Below are 14,776 nucleotides of genomic sequence, written 5' to 3'. Positions count from 1 at the left end.
CCCCTAAGGAAGATGCTATTATTTCCAGCTGAAAACAACTGAGAACCATTTCTTCATGGTCAGAAGGCATCCACAGGAAACAAGTGTTGGTCCAAAACAACTGTCTTGATACCCGTCTATTCAAGAAAGCTCCCCATTCTCCCTCCTTTGTAAAGGACAAAGCTGGAATTGGTAGTATTTGTCCTAAACTCTCAAGAGTAACAACATTTCAGCAGCCACTCACCTCGTAGGGAGCTTCAACAAACTTGATCCTAGAGAGAAATCTTCGCAGTTCCCCACGGCCAATTTTGGGGGTGGACTCCTGTAGCTGGGCCATCTGGCCCTCCATCAGTGCCCACCGTAGACTAAGCTTGCTGACCACCAGGGCTGCTGGATGGCCTTCGGAGCTTGGCCCTGTTGTCCTGGTAACATAAAAGGCATCTTTCCAGAGGTCGTTAATTCCAACTGAGGAAGGACAAAAACAAGAGCAGTTAACAAGGACACATACCGTCTACTAACAGGAGACGGGTTTGGCTCAACAATACATTTATTTACTCATTAGTTCACACAGGAAATGTACTGAGCACTGAATAAACAGAAGGCAGTGAGCCGGCCCACAGGTACAAAGAGGGGAAGAACTGGATGCCGGTAAAGCAGCATGCTCTTCCTGGTCTTTGCACCTTTACTCCTCTGAAGCTATTTCCAAAAAAGCCCACTTTGGGAACCGAGAGAATCTGCCCCTATGGTGAGAATTCAGGAGAAAAGTGAGCCCGAAACACTAGGGAGCCCGAGAATTCCCAAACTGCCAGTGCATGGTCACAGAAGCGATTTACCTTGCCAGTGTTTATTTTGCCTCATCTTTAAAATACAAGTTGTAATAAAAATGGTGTCCAGATTCTTAATTACAATTATTTAATGTCCATTGAATATTTTATGCTGCTGTCGGAAAAAAAACAGCTGACTCAGATCCAATTACAGGATTTTCCAAGCTCACTCATAGCTCCTACCCTCAACTCCCCAACCAGTGGACAGGTGTGCCTGCAAGTTCCAGGTAAGCTGTTATTCCCCATGTATCCCAATAACGCGAGAGCTACAAGCACCAGCTGCAGCCCAAGACCACTGAGTTTGTAAGTAGACAGCCAAGTCCATAATTAGCAAGAGAATGTGGAAAGAAAGGAGATGTGGTTGTCTGGTCTTCTCCCACTCCGGCACTCCCTGACCTGCCAACAGAAACAGCAGACTCCATGAGGCAAAAAACCGCTGAGAAGGAGATTACCAGACAACCTAGACTAGCAGGCAGCAGAGGCTGCGATCCCAATGCTTTGGTTTCCCGAGTTGAGGGTCTCCTATATAGGATCCCATTTTGTGTACAGTGTTATTTAGACAGATATGTGAAGTAGAAGAACACTTCCAAAATGTTAATAGTGGTTATGACCGGCCAGATTATGGCCAGTTTTCTTTCTTCCTTTGATTTTTCCCCTTTCTCCAATTTCTATGTAATGTTCATAGTTACTATTCAAAAAAAAGGTTTTCACTAAATCGATGCCCTGGCAAAACACACTCTATCTCCATCATGTCCTCCACAGTTAATTCCAAATCCTTATCTCCGAGAGGGTCAGGAAACTGGTCTTATTTGTAGTCCCGGCACCTGGCACAGTGCTTAGCATACAGCTGATGTTCAATTAATGTTTGCTCAAGGAGTAGCTGCATGAATCATCACCTTACCCTTTGGAATGGGACACACTTTCACCTCCACATTCAGAGCATATGGGTTCTCACCCCGCAAGCCTGGTGCTTCCACCCAGGAGGAGGATTCCAGCAAAGCACGAGGCACCAGGGGCACCAGGGAAAGTGCCCTGCTGTCATCTGAGAAGCACACATCCTTTCTTGGGTGGGGCAATGGTCTCTTCACATAGGGCCAGCACATACGTTCTCACCGTCTGCGTACACAGACTCCTGCTGGCACTGGGACTCACCCTCTGAAGCCGTCACTGTGCCGGTGGTGTTGGCCAAATCCAGAAGGATGGAGGGGAACGTGGGATGCAGTAGGTAAAGGTGGTGAAGGCTAGGTGGCTCAGTTCCTAGGATGATACCCTGACAATGAGCCGCAAAAAAGAAAGAGCAAAGGTAACTCTACATTCCCACACATGACAGTCCTCAGATGAAAAATCAGAGGAGAAAATGGTGATTACTCATCCCTCTCAGAGGGTAACACCTGATCCTAACTACAAGAATGTGTTCGAAAGAAACTCCCATATACAAGAGACATATTTCAAAGAGCTCAAAACACTAATCACTAACTCTTTCAAACCACTAGCTACAGCTGGAAAAAGCTTTCTCCCTTGTAAGAAAAGAAAGGCCAGGCGTAGTGGCTCACACCTGTAATCCCAGCACTTTGAGAGGCTGAGGTGGGCAGATCACCTGAGGTCAGGAATTCAAGGCCATTCTGGCCAACATGGTGAAACCCCATCTCTACTAAAACTACAGCAAAAAAATAGCTGGCCATGGTGGCGTATGCCTGTAGTCCCACCTACTCAGGAGACTGAGGAAGGAGAATTGCTTGAACCCAGAAAGCGGAGGTTGCAGTGTGCTGAGATCGCATCACTGCACTCCAGCCTGAGTGACAGAGCGAGACTCAGTTAAAAAAAAAAAAAAGAAAGAAGAAAGCAAAGCAAGAAAGAAAGAGAAAGAAAAGAAAGAAAGGAAAGGAAAGAAAGAAAAGAAAGAAAGGAAGGAAGGAGAAAAAGAAACATAATGTGTATGACCCAAGAGAGGAATCTGACATGGAGACTTCCTAGTCTTGTCCCCATGGAAATGCTGGAATACTGGTTCATCCCTTGCAGCAGATGGGGCTTTGTGGAGTTGTAATCTATTTATGAAAACAGAGTGAGCCAAAGACATTTCCTTTCACTGGGTGTCAAAGCCAAATGCAAGCATCAGGCTAAAAATTATAAAAATCTTATCTGTTCCTGAAATGAATGGGATGTTGACCAGACCAAGGCAAATCATCAATTATAAAACATAAGTTCCAAGGCCTGAGTGTCAGTCTTCAAACTCTCTACAGCAGAAGAAATGCACACTGGGACTCTTTGTCAGTATGACTTCTGTGCAGGGATAGGACTTGAGACTTGGCAGGTTCATGAGTGTGCAGCCATGCAGTTGTTAAAGCACAGAAGTACACCCATGGGTTAGCAAGTGGCTGCTCTCCAGAGCCTCCCAAGTGCCTCTCCTCCTCTGGGACTACCTTGGGCCTCCTGCAGTAGAGGAAATGGAAGCTCTGAGAGATGAATATTACCCCTGCTTCCATATCACAGCATGGGAAGAAGCCCCCAAGTAAGGAGAAGTGTGTGCAGGAAACTCACAACCTCACTCTCACCACATGCCCACAAAGCAGAAGAGGGCATTTTCCACACACCCTTAGGATCCCAGGTATGAAGGGACAGATCTCCAACCCAGCTAACATGACAAGAAAACAGCCAAACACCTTCCTCACTGCCTGCGGAATGAAGCACAAATCCCTTAGCATGAAAACCACAGTCTATACCATTTAACCAAAATATGCCTTTTCCAGATTGAGCTGCAATGACTTACCTGTCCACCCCATGCTACAGAAATGTCTGATCATTAACCTAAATCCACGCTTCACCTTACTCTGCCTAACCATTGTCAATCTTATTTGCCCCTTAGACTGTCTAACCACCCTCTCTACCCATCTCCACACATTAAAACACTTCTCGTCCTTAGGTGCCCACCTTGAATGTCCCCTCTTTGAGGAAAAGCTCTCTTATCACCCCAGGCAAAGTTAACATCTCCCTTCTTTTGTGCTTCCATGTAAACTTCTTACTTGCACCTATTTAATTCTATTAAAGCATTTGTAACATGGCTTTGCTTTGTAGTTATTTATAGAAGAGTACATTTGGGACTTATTTTGTCCAATACCCTCATTTTATCATACGAGGGGTCTTCAAAAAGTTCGTGGAAATGCAGATTATGAAAAAAACCATGCATGGACTTCAAAATTTTTTTGCACCTAAGTAAACTCATACTAACTTGTTATAACATCAGAAGGGTGAGGCATCAGTTTGAAAAGAGCACCTAACAAAGTAAGAAGAACTCTGCCAAAACACTGAAGCAAGAACATGCATCAAATTTATGATGAATGTTGGGTGGAAGAATGGTGAAATTGTTGATGCTTTATGAAAAATTTATGGTGATGATGCCCCAGAGAAATCAGCAGCTTAGAAGTGGATAGCTCATTGTAATGAGGGACAAAATGGTGTCGGAGATTAAACCCACAATGGCAGAGCATCCTCATCAATTTGTGAGAAAAAAATTAATCTTGTTCATGCCCTAACTGAAGAGGACCAGTGATTAACAGCACAAACAACAGCCACCACTGAAGAAACCTAAACTGGTTCAGCTTACATAATTATGGTTGAAAAATTAAAATTGAGCAAACTTTCCACTGGATGGGTAGCAAAACTGTAGGCCACTATTAGCTGCAGACAAGAGCAGGGCTTTCAATGGAAATTTTAAACAAGTGGGATCAAGACCCTGAAGCATTTCTTTGAAGATCTGTATCAGGAGATGAAACATGGCCTTACCAGTGTGCTCCTGAAGACAAAGCACAATCAAAGCAATGACTACCAAGAGGTGGTCATTTTGAAGTGGTCCAGTCAAAGAAAAAGTAGAATGGCCAAGAGCAAAAATCGTGGCAATATTTTTGGGGGATGCCCAAGGCATTTTGCTTATTGACTTTAGGGTTAAAGAATGATAACATCTCTGTAATCCCAGCACTTTGGGAGGCGGAGGGGGGCAGATCACCTGAGGTCGGGAGTTCGAGATCAGCCTGACCAACATGAAGAAGCTCCATCTCTACTAAAAATACAAAATTTGCCAGGCGTGGTGGTGCATGACTGGAATCCCAGCTACTCGGGAGGCTGTGGCGGGAGAATCGCTTGAACCCAGGATGCAGAGGTTGTGGTGAGCCGAGATCACACCATTGCACTCCAGCCTGGGCAGCAAGAACAAAGCTCCATCTCAAAAAAAAAAAAAGAATGATAACATCTGCCTAAAATGAAAGTACTTGAGAAAGCCAAAGCTTTAGCAGAAAAACACCAAGGAGCGCTTCACCAGAAAGTTCTCCTCCACCACAACAATGTTCCTACTCACTCCTCTTATCAAACAAGGGAATTTTGTGAGTTTCAATGGGAAATCATGAGGCATCCACCTTGCATTTCTGATTTAGCTCCTTGTGACTTTCTTTAGTTTCATAACCTGAAAAAAATCTTTGAAGGGCTCTCATGTTTCTTCAGTTTTTAATATAAAAAAAAACTGCATTGACATGGTTAAATTCTCAGAACCCTCCGTTCTTTAGGGATAGACTAAATGGCTGGTGTCAGTGGTTACAAAAGTGTCTTGAACTTGATGGAGCTTATGTTGAAAAATAAAGTTCATATTTTTTATTTTTATATTCTAATTCCGCTTTTCCATAAACTTTCTGAAGTCCCCTCATACTCAGAAGAGGAAGTTAAAATGTTAGATAAATTGCCCATGGTCACATGTTAAGACATATCAGAGTTAGAAATATGATCTAGATTTTAGGTAAATCTGATCCTCAAATGAGTGAATATATTAGCATCTTCATTAATGGATAAAGACAATGAGTCTCAGAAAAGTTGCGTGACTTGTGGCTGAGCTTGGTTGATGAATTCAGGATCCTGCCTCCATCAGGTTCCCCCCATTATCCGTGGACCATCTGTCTTATCTAGAGGGCCAAGATTATTTTCAGTTTATCCTTAGGTTCCTACAGAGATCACAGTGCTTGGCACACAGAAAGTGCTGAGTCAAGATGTATTTCACTGAACTAAGTCAGGGTGAGTCTTACTAAAAACTCCCAAGTACCTATTATAGGTGGCACCCTGCCTCATCAACCCCATGAAAATACCGCAGTGTAACATTTAAGACTTTCTAAAATCTGCTTTCTAGGTGTCAGACCTTCTGTCCCATAGCTCCCTAAATGACCTCTCAGTTTTATCTGGTCAATGTCCCTCTCCAGCTGCTGGCCACCCTCCCTCGTCCCCGTTCTTCAGTCTCAGGGCACGCACCTCAAAGCCCAGCCTTACCCCTCCATGAAATTCTCTCTGCCCACTCCAGACCAGTCAAAATGATTTATCCTCTTCAACAACTGCAGCATATATTAATTATCTGTAAATTTGGATCTAGTATCTTGAGAGGACTTATTCTTTATTCAGCCTCCTGCTATCAGTAGCCAGCAGTTAGGGGCTGTTGTCCGCATTCACGTTCTCTGCTAACAGGCAAAGGTGTGGTTCAGGAGGACACCGGGTTCCTGCTTTTCTCCAGCGAGTGCTGACTTGTTTCTACCCCAACCCCTTAGAAAGTGATGGGTCAAATAACATCTCCAGAATGCAGTCAGCCCTGCACAGCAGCCGCTGTCTGACAAAATGAAAAAGGGATCCTCTCAGGCTCACTCACGGAATTGGGAGATGCAGGTGACAGCCCTTCGGCCCAGAAGAGGAAGACAGACTTCTGGTCTGAAGTAACTGCTGAGGTGGCTGGCGTTTCTTTCATGTGACATGGAGCACTGTAACTCCAAATAACGGAGCCAGAGTCACCATCCACAATCATCATCTACAAAAGAGAAGACAGAGAGTAAACGTGGTCAGACCTCCAAAAAACAGCAGGCCCAGAAAATGTACAGGTATTCAAATAACACAAAGATTAACAGGTTAAGCTTTTAAGATGTAAGCAAACTGGGTGTTCAGAGAGCATGAATAATGGCTAAGGACCAGGACCTACGCTTCCACAGCCCTCGTTCCCATTTAATAGAGTTTCAAGAACTGCAAAGTTTTCAAGTGGGAAAGGAACACTGAAATCATGTAGTCCACCTCATTTTACAGGTGAGAAAAGGAGGCTCTGAGATACAGGAAGTGATGTGGAGACAGGGATTGTCCACGTTTAGGACATTCCTCAGACAGAGAGCGCAGCCCCTCTGCAGATGCCCACAGCAGCACCTATTCCTCACAACACAGCAGCCACTCAGGAAACAATGGCCCCGTCAGCACTGCCCTCGGGCACGATGTTCCCAGCTTTATGATCTGACTCTTGGTGTCGTGGCATGTGGAGCTAGGGAAGTCTCAAATTTAAAGCAGCACCATTTAAACAGGCAAATAATAACAATAATAATCCAAGAGGGAATTCATTGCCTAGTTGCATTTCTCAAAGGATAATGAAGAAGGGATTCAAATTCATAATCCTGGCAACACTTCTATCTGCTCTTCACCCTAAATACCTCACAAATCTAGAGCCTCTCATTTACCAAAATCTCCAAGAAGCTCCCCAGTTTCCTCCAGCCCAAGCATCCTTACTCCCTCCTGCTCAGCGTCTCCATGCTTCTGAAACTGGAGGACCTAACCTCTTTGGACAACCACTTGCCCTATTCTTCCAGGCTCCTGAACCCTACCTTTCTCTGCCTATGCTCAGACTCTGCATCACACAAGTTCCTGGAACCAGCCTGGCAGAGACAAAATCTTCTGAATGAGCAGAGAAAGAAAAACAGACAAGCAGTTTAATCTCAGCACTTTGGGAGGCCAAGGTGGGCAGATCACATGGTTAGGAGTTCAAGACCAGTCTAGCCAACATAGTGAAACCCCATCTCTACTAAAAATACAAAAAATTAGCCAGGTGTGGTGGTGTGCATCTGTAATCCCAGCTACTTGGGAGGCTAAGGCAGGAGAATCATGTGAACCCAGGAGGTGGAGGTTGCAGTGAGCCAAGATCACACCATCGCCCTCCAGCCCAGGTGACAATGCAAGACTCCATCTCCAAAAAAAAAAAAAAAAAAAAAAAAAAAAAAAAAAAATTCCCTTTGGCAGTCTTTGGGAAAAAGGAAGTCTAGAGACACTACACTAAAAACTTTTGTCTACTCAAACACATTGTTTCATTTAACTGTCTATGAATAACCCTATGAAGGCATGTAATACTACCCCTGTTTTATAAATGTAGAAACTACAGCTAGGCAAGATTAGGTAATATGCCCAAGGTCTCCAGTGAGTAGTGGTGCCAGGATTAAAACCCAGGGCTGAAACTCTCAGCATCTCCACCTTCAACCTACTATACCTACTACACACCTTTCTTCCGTTAGCCTCCCAGCACCAGTGAAATTCCAATCTGTATCAGAAATTCCTTTCAATTATACGCAGGCATTGGCTTTTCGTACATAACACTGCCGGAAGTCCCTCCCCAACATGATGCTTTTATCACTGTATCTGTCCTCTGCCCATTACCACATAGCCCTATGGCCTCCAACGCCTCCTTCAGATTCTACAGCTGTGCTTTAGGGGCCCTCGGTAAGCTGACCTCATTCTCATCTCTCTGTTGGGAGTGCACCTCAGCCCACACTTACCTATCTATTCAGCAAACCTTTGCTCTGCCCTTAAAATTCTCCACACACAGCCCCTGACCAACATGAGGCATCTCTTGCCTCCCTGGTCCTCCAGCTCACCGCACTCCATCTGCTCCCTGTGTCCCCGGTGGACCCCTGTGCAAACCTCCACAACAGCACTTTCTACCATGTGGTAGAGCTAGGTAGTGACTCTGTCTCCATTAATTTTGTGTCTCCAGCATTCAGCACGGAAGTTGGCACACATTAGAAGTGATGATAAAGTGTTTGTTGAATTCTTTTTCTCTCTCAGGGAACAATGTGCAATATATAGAGATAGACATATATTTCACAGTGAAAATAAATCAAAATGCAAGATCAATTATAATTCTGCTGTAATGTTAAAAGAAATGAAAGTCTCTATCCAATCACTATATTCTCACAATATGCAACTTCTTGTAATATCAAAAAGATCTATTCAGTGTCCTTAGAACACACTCTATCCTTTCTGTCTCTGGGTCTCTGGTCTTGGCATGTTTTCCTGTCCACATAAATACAATTCATGCCAGGTCAGGGGCAAATACAATTCATGCCAGGTCAGGGACATGTTTTCCTGTCCACATAAATACAATTCAGCTTTTAAAAGCCCTGCTTGGCCGGGTGCAGTGGCTCATGCCTATAATCCCAGCACTTTGGGATGCCAAGGCAGGCAGATCACCTGAGGTCAAATGTTTGAGACCAGCCTAACCAACATGGAGAAAACCCGTCTCTACTAAAAATACAAAATTAGCCAGGCATGGTGGCTCATGCCTGTAATCCTAGCTACTCAGGAAGCTGAGGCAGGAGAATCACTTGAACCTGGGAGGTAGAGGTTGCGGTGAGCCGAGATCTCGTCATTGCACTCCAACCTGGGCAACAAGAGCAAAACTCCTCCTCGAAAAAAAAAAAAAAAAGCCCTGCTTATATTTCCCTCCTTTATAAGGTCTTCCATAAAAACTCAGTCACCACAGGCTTCTCTGAAATCTTAGGTATAGCTGTAGGCTAAAGCGTTCACTTCTCTATACCTGCCTTTCCCCACCAAGAGATTTCAGAAGGCTCCCACTACCTAACTGTAAGCTAGGGATCCAGAACAAGAAACTCCTATATGGGAAGGGGATTATTCTAGAAAGACTACCAGTGCTACAAATTTTAGCACGGAATTGTGAGTTTTCATTTTATCCACTAAGTGAGGCTTTGAGTTCTCTGAAAGCAGAGATCATATTTTAGGTTCTTTTTATTCCCCGCTGTGCATAGCAGAAAGTTGGACACAAAGTATATACTTTACATATGCTTTGACTGATCTGAGGCCCAAAGTTTTACCTTTTTCATCCCAACTCCATCCTGTATCTGCAGAAGGAAGTCTAATGTCTGATCATCAGTGAAATATCCAGGAGTAGGCTGGCTGCAAATAAGGACAAAGTAAGAAATCAATAGTGAAAAAGAAAAACAGGAAAACTAAGAACTCTCCCTCCCTTCTCTTGCAGTGGCCCCAGATATAAGAATTGCAAGCAATTGTTCTAGACAACTTCTAAACATGGGAAAGTGGATAAATAGCAAACACGAGAAAAAGCACACTGCAAACCTGTGCAGGCCTTGAAGGCTCAATGTCCAGTAAGGTGTAAGATTTTGCCCCCGAAGCAGCACAAGGCCTTGTCTGGTTGTAATCAGAAGGTTGCTGCAGTTGGAATCTGGTGCCTTCACCATCTGGAGTAGCTCAACACCATCACTGGATTAAATAAGAGCCCTACAGTTAGTCTCTGGTTTGGACGAGATTTTTGAGCCATCTATTTTTGGCTTTTTACTGTCAGTATACGTACACCTGTATACACTCTTATATTCATGCCCCACCATTAACTCATCAAGTGGGACACAGTGTTTTTCAGTTGAATCTCTTAGAATCCAAGGACCCCAGAAAATTTCAGGCAAGTTCAAAAGGAACTCAAAGGAAAAGTGGTCCAGTGCAATATCTCTCACACGGGACACTCTGGGAAAGGCAACAGAGATAAGGATAATTATAGGGAAGGCAGACAGAGACCTGGACAGGAGGCCAGAGGTTGTCAATGAGCTTGGGCATCAGCCCATGACATATACTTCACTGAATTAGTTCTTACTTGGTGCCACTGGGACCTTTCTACTTAATACCTGTCAAATTTGCCAAAACATGATACTCCCTAATAAAATGCTACAAAATGATTTGGAACTTCTGGCAGAGAAGAACAAAACAATTATTAGCCAGGCTTGGGTTTAAATGGGTAAAATCCCCGGCATGTGACAAACTACATGCTTCTAGTTAATAAATAAATAAAAATAAAAAATAAGATTTCATGGATGCTATCCTTGCTTCTGTCAAAATGATGCTTCAACTAAGAGAAAAATACAGGAAAAGAGGAGGTCAGATCCTTCAGCACAGTTTCACAGTTAGATAAGTCTCTCTCCCTCACCACTCTGACTCACAGACCTAAGTATCCTTCCTTGCATCCTACATGAGAAATGATCACACATGGTCACCAACACATAGATATCAACACATGATGTTATCAAGATAAGAAAATTGCTAACTCATGTTAACCAGATGGTAAATTCAGATTAGCACTGTTTCCCCCAAACCTCTACCCACATATTCACCAGCCAAGCCCAATCAAACTTAGAAACTCAAAGACACGTGAGTTCACAGGAGACCTCACTGTGACCAGAGACAGACGTCTGCCCTACCTGTAAACGTCAATGAGCTCGGACAGGTTGATGGATCTTCGCTTCTCCCATTCTGGCTCTTCTATCTGCAGAGAAGGTGGTGAGCTGTCTCGATTTTGGGCCTGAACAAAAATGTCCCGCAGGGCGACAGCCTGTATATTTCCTAGCACCACAGGAAGAACCAACACTGAGAAGTTGAATTTAACAGAACTGTCCCGAGGTGAGGATCCGAGCAAGAGACACAGACCAGATGTGTCTAACAGAGCCCGCCCAGACTGGACAACACTGAACAAGTAAGGTGGTGATTAAGTGGGTGCTAGACAAGTGTCTTCCCTTTAGAAGAGGCAGCAAGCAGAGGCAGCAAGTAGAGTCAACAGCCTGTGATCAGTGGGGGAGAGTGAGAGGCCCCTGCATTAGAAGGCTATGGGAAGCCTGGTAACAGGAGTTCCTGAGCTTTCACTCTGTCTCACAAGGAAGGTCTCATCACATACGCCAGTGGGGAACAGTAGCAAAAACTAGCCTTGCTTCTTACCAAAGCCAAAGAGGATGTAGACGGCCCCATTTGTGGTGATGTAAACCTGAGGACCAATCAGATTCCCAACTCCCACGATGTTGTACTTCACAGGTCTGCCCAATGGACTTCCTGTCCGCCCAGACACCAGCAGAAAGCACAGATCTGGCTGGGGAAGTAAGAGAAGGGGTTGGAGTCAATAGAAACCCTATGGTTTCCTAATCAAATGGCTTCTCCAGACAGTCACTGCCTCCTCATAGGCCACGGGTTCAGAAACACTTCCCCAAGTTGGAAAGCACCAAGCCAAACCTGCTTCACTTTATTCGCCTGCAAGTAAGCAAGTGAGGCATATGATCCATTGTCTTACTAGAGCCAGGCCAAGGCCATCTTCAAAGCACCTCAGACAGTTTCTCTGAAGCACAATTGTTGCTTGCTGAACAGTCTCCTGAGGCACAGAATTGTAGCTTACAGCTAAAACATAGGATGGTTGGCCCCTGGGTCTTTACTTCCATACCTAGAAATCTCCAGTAATATTTGGTTCCAGGTAGAATCAATCCAGGCAGTGCTCTCCCATCAGAACATTAAATGTCTGGCCTGGACACCATCAACGTTATTCTCAAGGAGAGAACAGCAAACTTTTTCTGTGAAGGGCCAAATGGTGTATATTTTAGGTTTTGCCAGCTAAATGATCTCTGTAGAAACTACTCTGCTCTGCTGTTCCAGTGTGAAAGCAGTCATAAACAATATATAAATGAATGGGCGTGAGTGTGTTCCATTAAAAATCTATTTACAAAAACAAGCAGTGGACCAAATTTAACCTACAGGCCACAGTTGCCAACCACAGCTCTGGGGATTTTCTTTTGGGGATAGAGTCACCAGTTAAGAAATATGAGGATTTTATTGATATCTTGACTTCAATAAAGCTTTTGATAAAGTTTATCATCATGAACTCTACGGACAAGATAAAGAAATGTGGTTTGCAGTGTACCGTGAAAAGCTACTTATGGGATCAATATTAACCTAGAGGGCGGCTTTTAGAGGAATGTCATAGCACTCTGCTATTGCCCCATTCCTATTAAACATTCTTATCAAAGACTTGAAAGAATAGGATTCAAGTTTATCACAAAGCTGAGAGGGATAGCTAATATGGCATATGACAAACTCAAAATTCAAGAAAACCTTAGGCTGGAAGATCAGTCAAAATCTGCCAGGAAAAAAAAAAAACTGGCCTATTAATAAAGGTGCTTTAATTAGGCACCTATTGTTAGGTACTTTAACTGATTACAAACAAAAAGCAAATCTTAGGAATGCTATTAAGATCTTTGGCTGCAAAAACAAAAATACAGAGTCTACATCAAAATAAGTAACAATTCCCTTAGGTTGATATAATTGGTTATACTACAAATAAAATGCTGTTTTTAGATATAAGTACCACATTTTAAAAGCGATTTGGGCAAACCAGAATGCAAAGGGGATCAGGCGCAGTGGCTCATGCCTGTAATCCCAGCAATTTTGGAGGCAGAGGTGGGCAGATCACAAGGTCACTAGTTCAAGACCAGCCTCACCAACCTGGTGAAACTCGTCTCTACTAAAAATACGAAAATTAGCCAAACACGGTGGTGTGCACCTGTAATCCCAGCTACTCAGGAGGCTGAGGCAGGATAATTGCGTGAACTCAGAAGGCGAAGGTGGCAGTGAGCCAAGATTGCACCACTGTACTCCAGCCTGGGCGACAGAGCAAGACTCCATCTCAAAAAATAAACAAATAAAATAAAATAAAAAGAAATGGGGATATTTAGCCTTGAGTAGCAAGCTTAGAGGGACCAGGCTAATGGTTAAAGGGCTTTCCTATAGAAAGAGGATTAGACTCATTTATAGTAGCTCTATGGGAATGAAGCTGGAATAATAAGTGGAAGCTATGAGAAAGCAGATTTCTTTCTGCTTAGGACAGAACTTTCTGGAGCTGGCCCAAAAACGAAATGGACTGCCTCACAAATTAATGTTATTCTCATCAGCTTGGGTGCGCCAAGAGAGTAGGGGTGCCAATATGTCTGTAATGCTGAACCAGAGATAAAAACATGGTGCAAGAAGGTTACTCAGATGGTCTTCAAGGTCCCTTCCCACTAATGTTCTAGACCACATCAGTTCTTCTAATCCCAAATCAGGACCAGTTCTCCAAGCCCACTTCACTGTAAAAACCCAGATCAACAAATGCAATCACTCTAAGTCATAGGGATAGATTTCCTTCCTTGTGATGAAAGAGTCTTCCATCTCAGGAGCTTATACAAGTTCCTCGGGTATCTTGTTGCTAGTATAGAGGTCAAAAGAGATCAGTACAAAGACGAAGCTGCTGTGCTATATACCCAGTGCCTCTGCAAGGTTTTCCTAGAGCTGTCTATCACTTTTCAAGCAGAACAGAGACTATGCCCTAGCTGTACCCTATTGTGAAAACGAGTAAATTCTGTAAGGCAAGATGGGTGATACACTGAGTAGAGACCAACACAAAGGGCACAGAGTAACAGTGGACAAGAAGCCACTTCCTCCAGTGGAGACCTCCTTACTATGGAGGGTCCCCAAGGGCCTGAGCCACTATCCCACCAACCACCACCAGCTAATAAGCAGCCAGACGGGGTGGTTAGACCAGGATTTCTAAATTCAATCACAACATAAAAACTTGTTCAATGGCTGCTGTTCCTCGCCACATGTTCCTCTTCAGAGAACTGCTCCCTGATGGAAGTAATCATTCAAATTTTCCCTGGTCCCCAATCTCTTTATTCACAATGGCTGGGATCAAAAAGATTACATGAATAATTCCTGAATCCTTGGTTCAGGTCCACTTTGAGACCAACTAGCTAAAGAAAATGAACTTAAAAAGCTTAAAACTAAGTAGGCTTCAGAAATTTAGCTCATTCTAGATCTTTCCTTTATCTTGCAAATGTAAGGGAGAGTTTAATGTGCTAGAGCAGTGCTCCTAAAACTCATGGCTGATGGGGCATTCTGACTTTCGGGGAGTGTTGGCAGAAAGCCACAAAATCTTAACAAATTTCATTCCATTCCACATAATTTTACCTGCAGAATTTAACAACTCTACTCCATATATGCAATACAAAGATCACAACAGCAAACACAAGGTCTATTAAAATTAAAATATGTTA

The 14,776-nt window shown here is 43.7% G+C and overlaps 1 protein-coding gene across 1 annotated transcript in view; it reads right to left on the bottom strand.

The window, feature by feature from the left end:
- Positions 1 to 14,776, bottom strand: part of FAM234B (family with sequence similarity 234 member B) — a 37,423-nt gene that overhangs the window by 3,198 nt on the left and 19,449 nt on the right. The window contains exons 6-12 of the mRNA XM_032253686.1: positions 11,643 to 11,790; positions 11,132 to 11,273; positions 10,002 to 10,145; positions 9,740 to 9,821; positions 6,475 to 6,630; positions 1,956 to 2,073; positions 224 to 444 (exon numbers count right to left, since the gene is read on the bottom strand). Of these exons, the coding sequence (XP_032109577.1) occupies positions 224 to 444; positions 1,956 to 2,073; positions 6,475 to 6,630; positions 9,740 to 9,821; positions 10,002 to 10,145; positions 11,132 to 11,273; positions 11,643 to 11,790 (1,011 nt within the window). The remainder of the gene's footprint in view (positions 1 to 223; positions 445 to 1,955; positions 2,074 to 6,474; positions 6,631 to 9,739; positions 9,822 to 10,001; positions 10,146 to 11,131; positions 11,274 to 11,642; positions 11,791 to 14,776) is intronic.

The sequence above is a fragment of the Sapajus apella genome, unplaced genomic scaffold, assembly GCF_009761245.1.
Source record: "Sapajus apella isolate SASKATOON/1434 unplaced genomic scaffold, GSC_monkey_1.0 scaffold84, whole genome shotgun sequence".
NCBI classification, from domain to species: Eukaryota; Metazoa; Chordata; class Mammalia; order Primates; family Cebidae; genus Sapajus; species Sapajus apella.
This window is presented reverse-complemented; position numbering and strand designations above follow the sequence as displayed.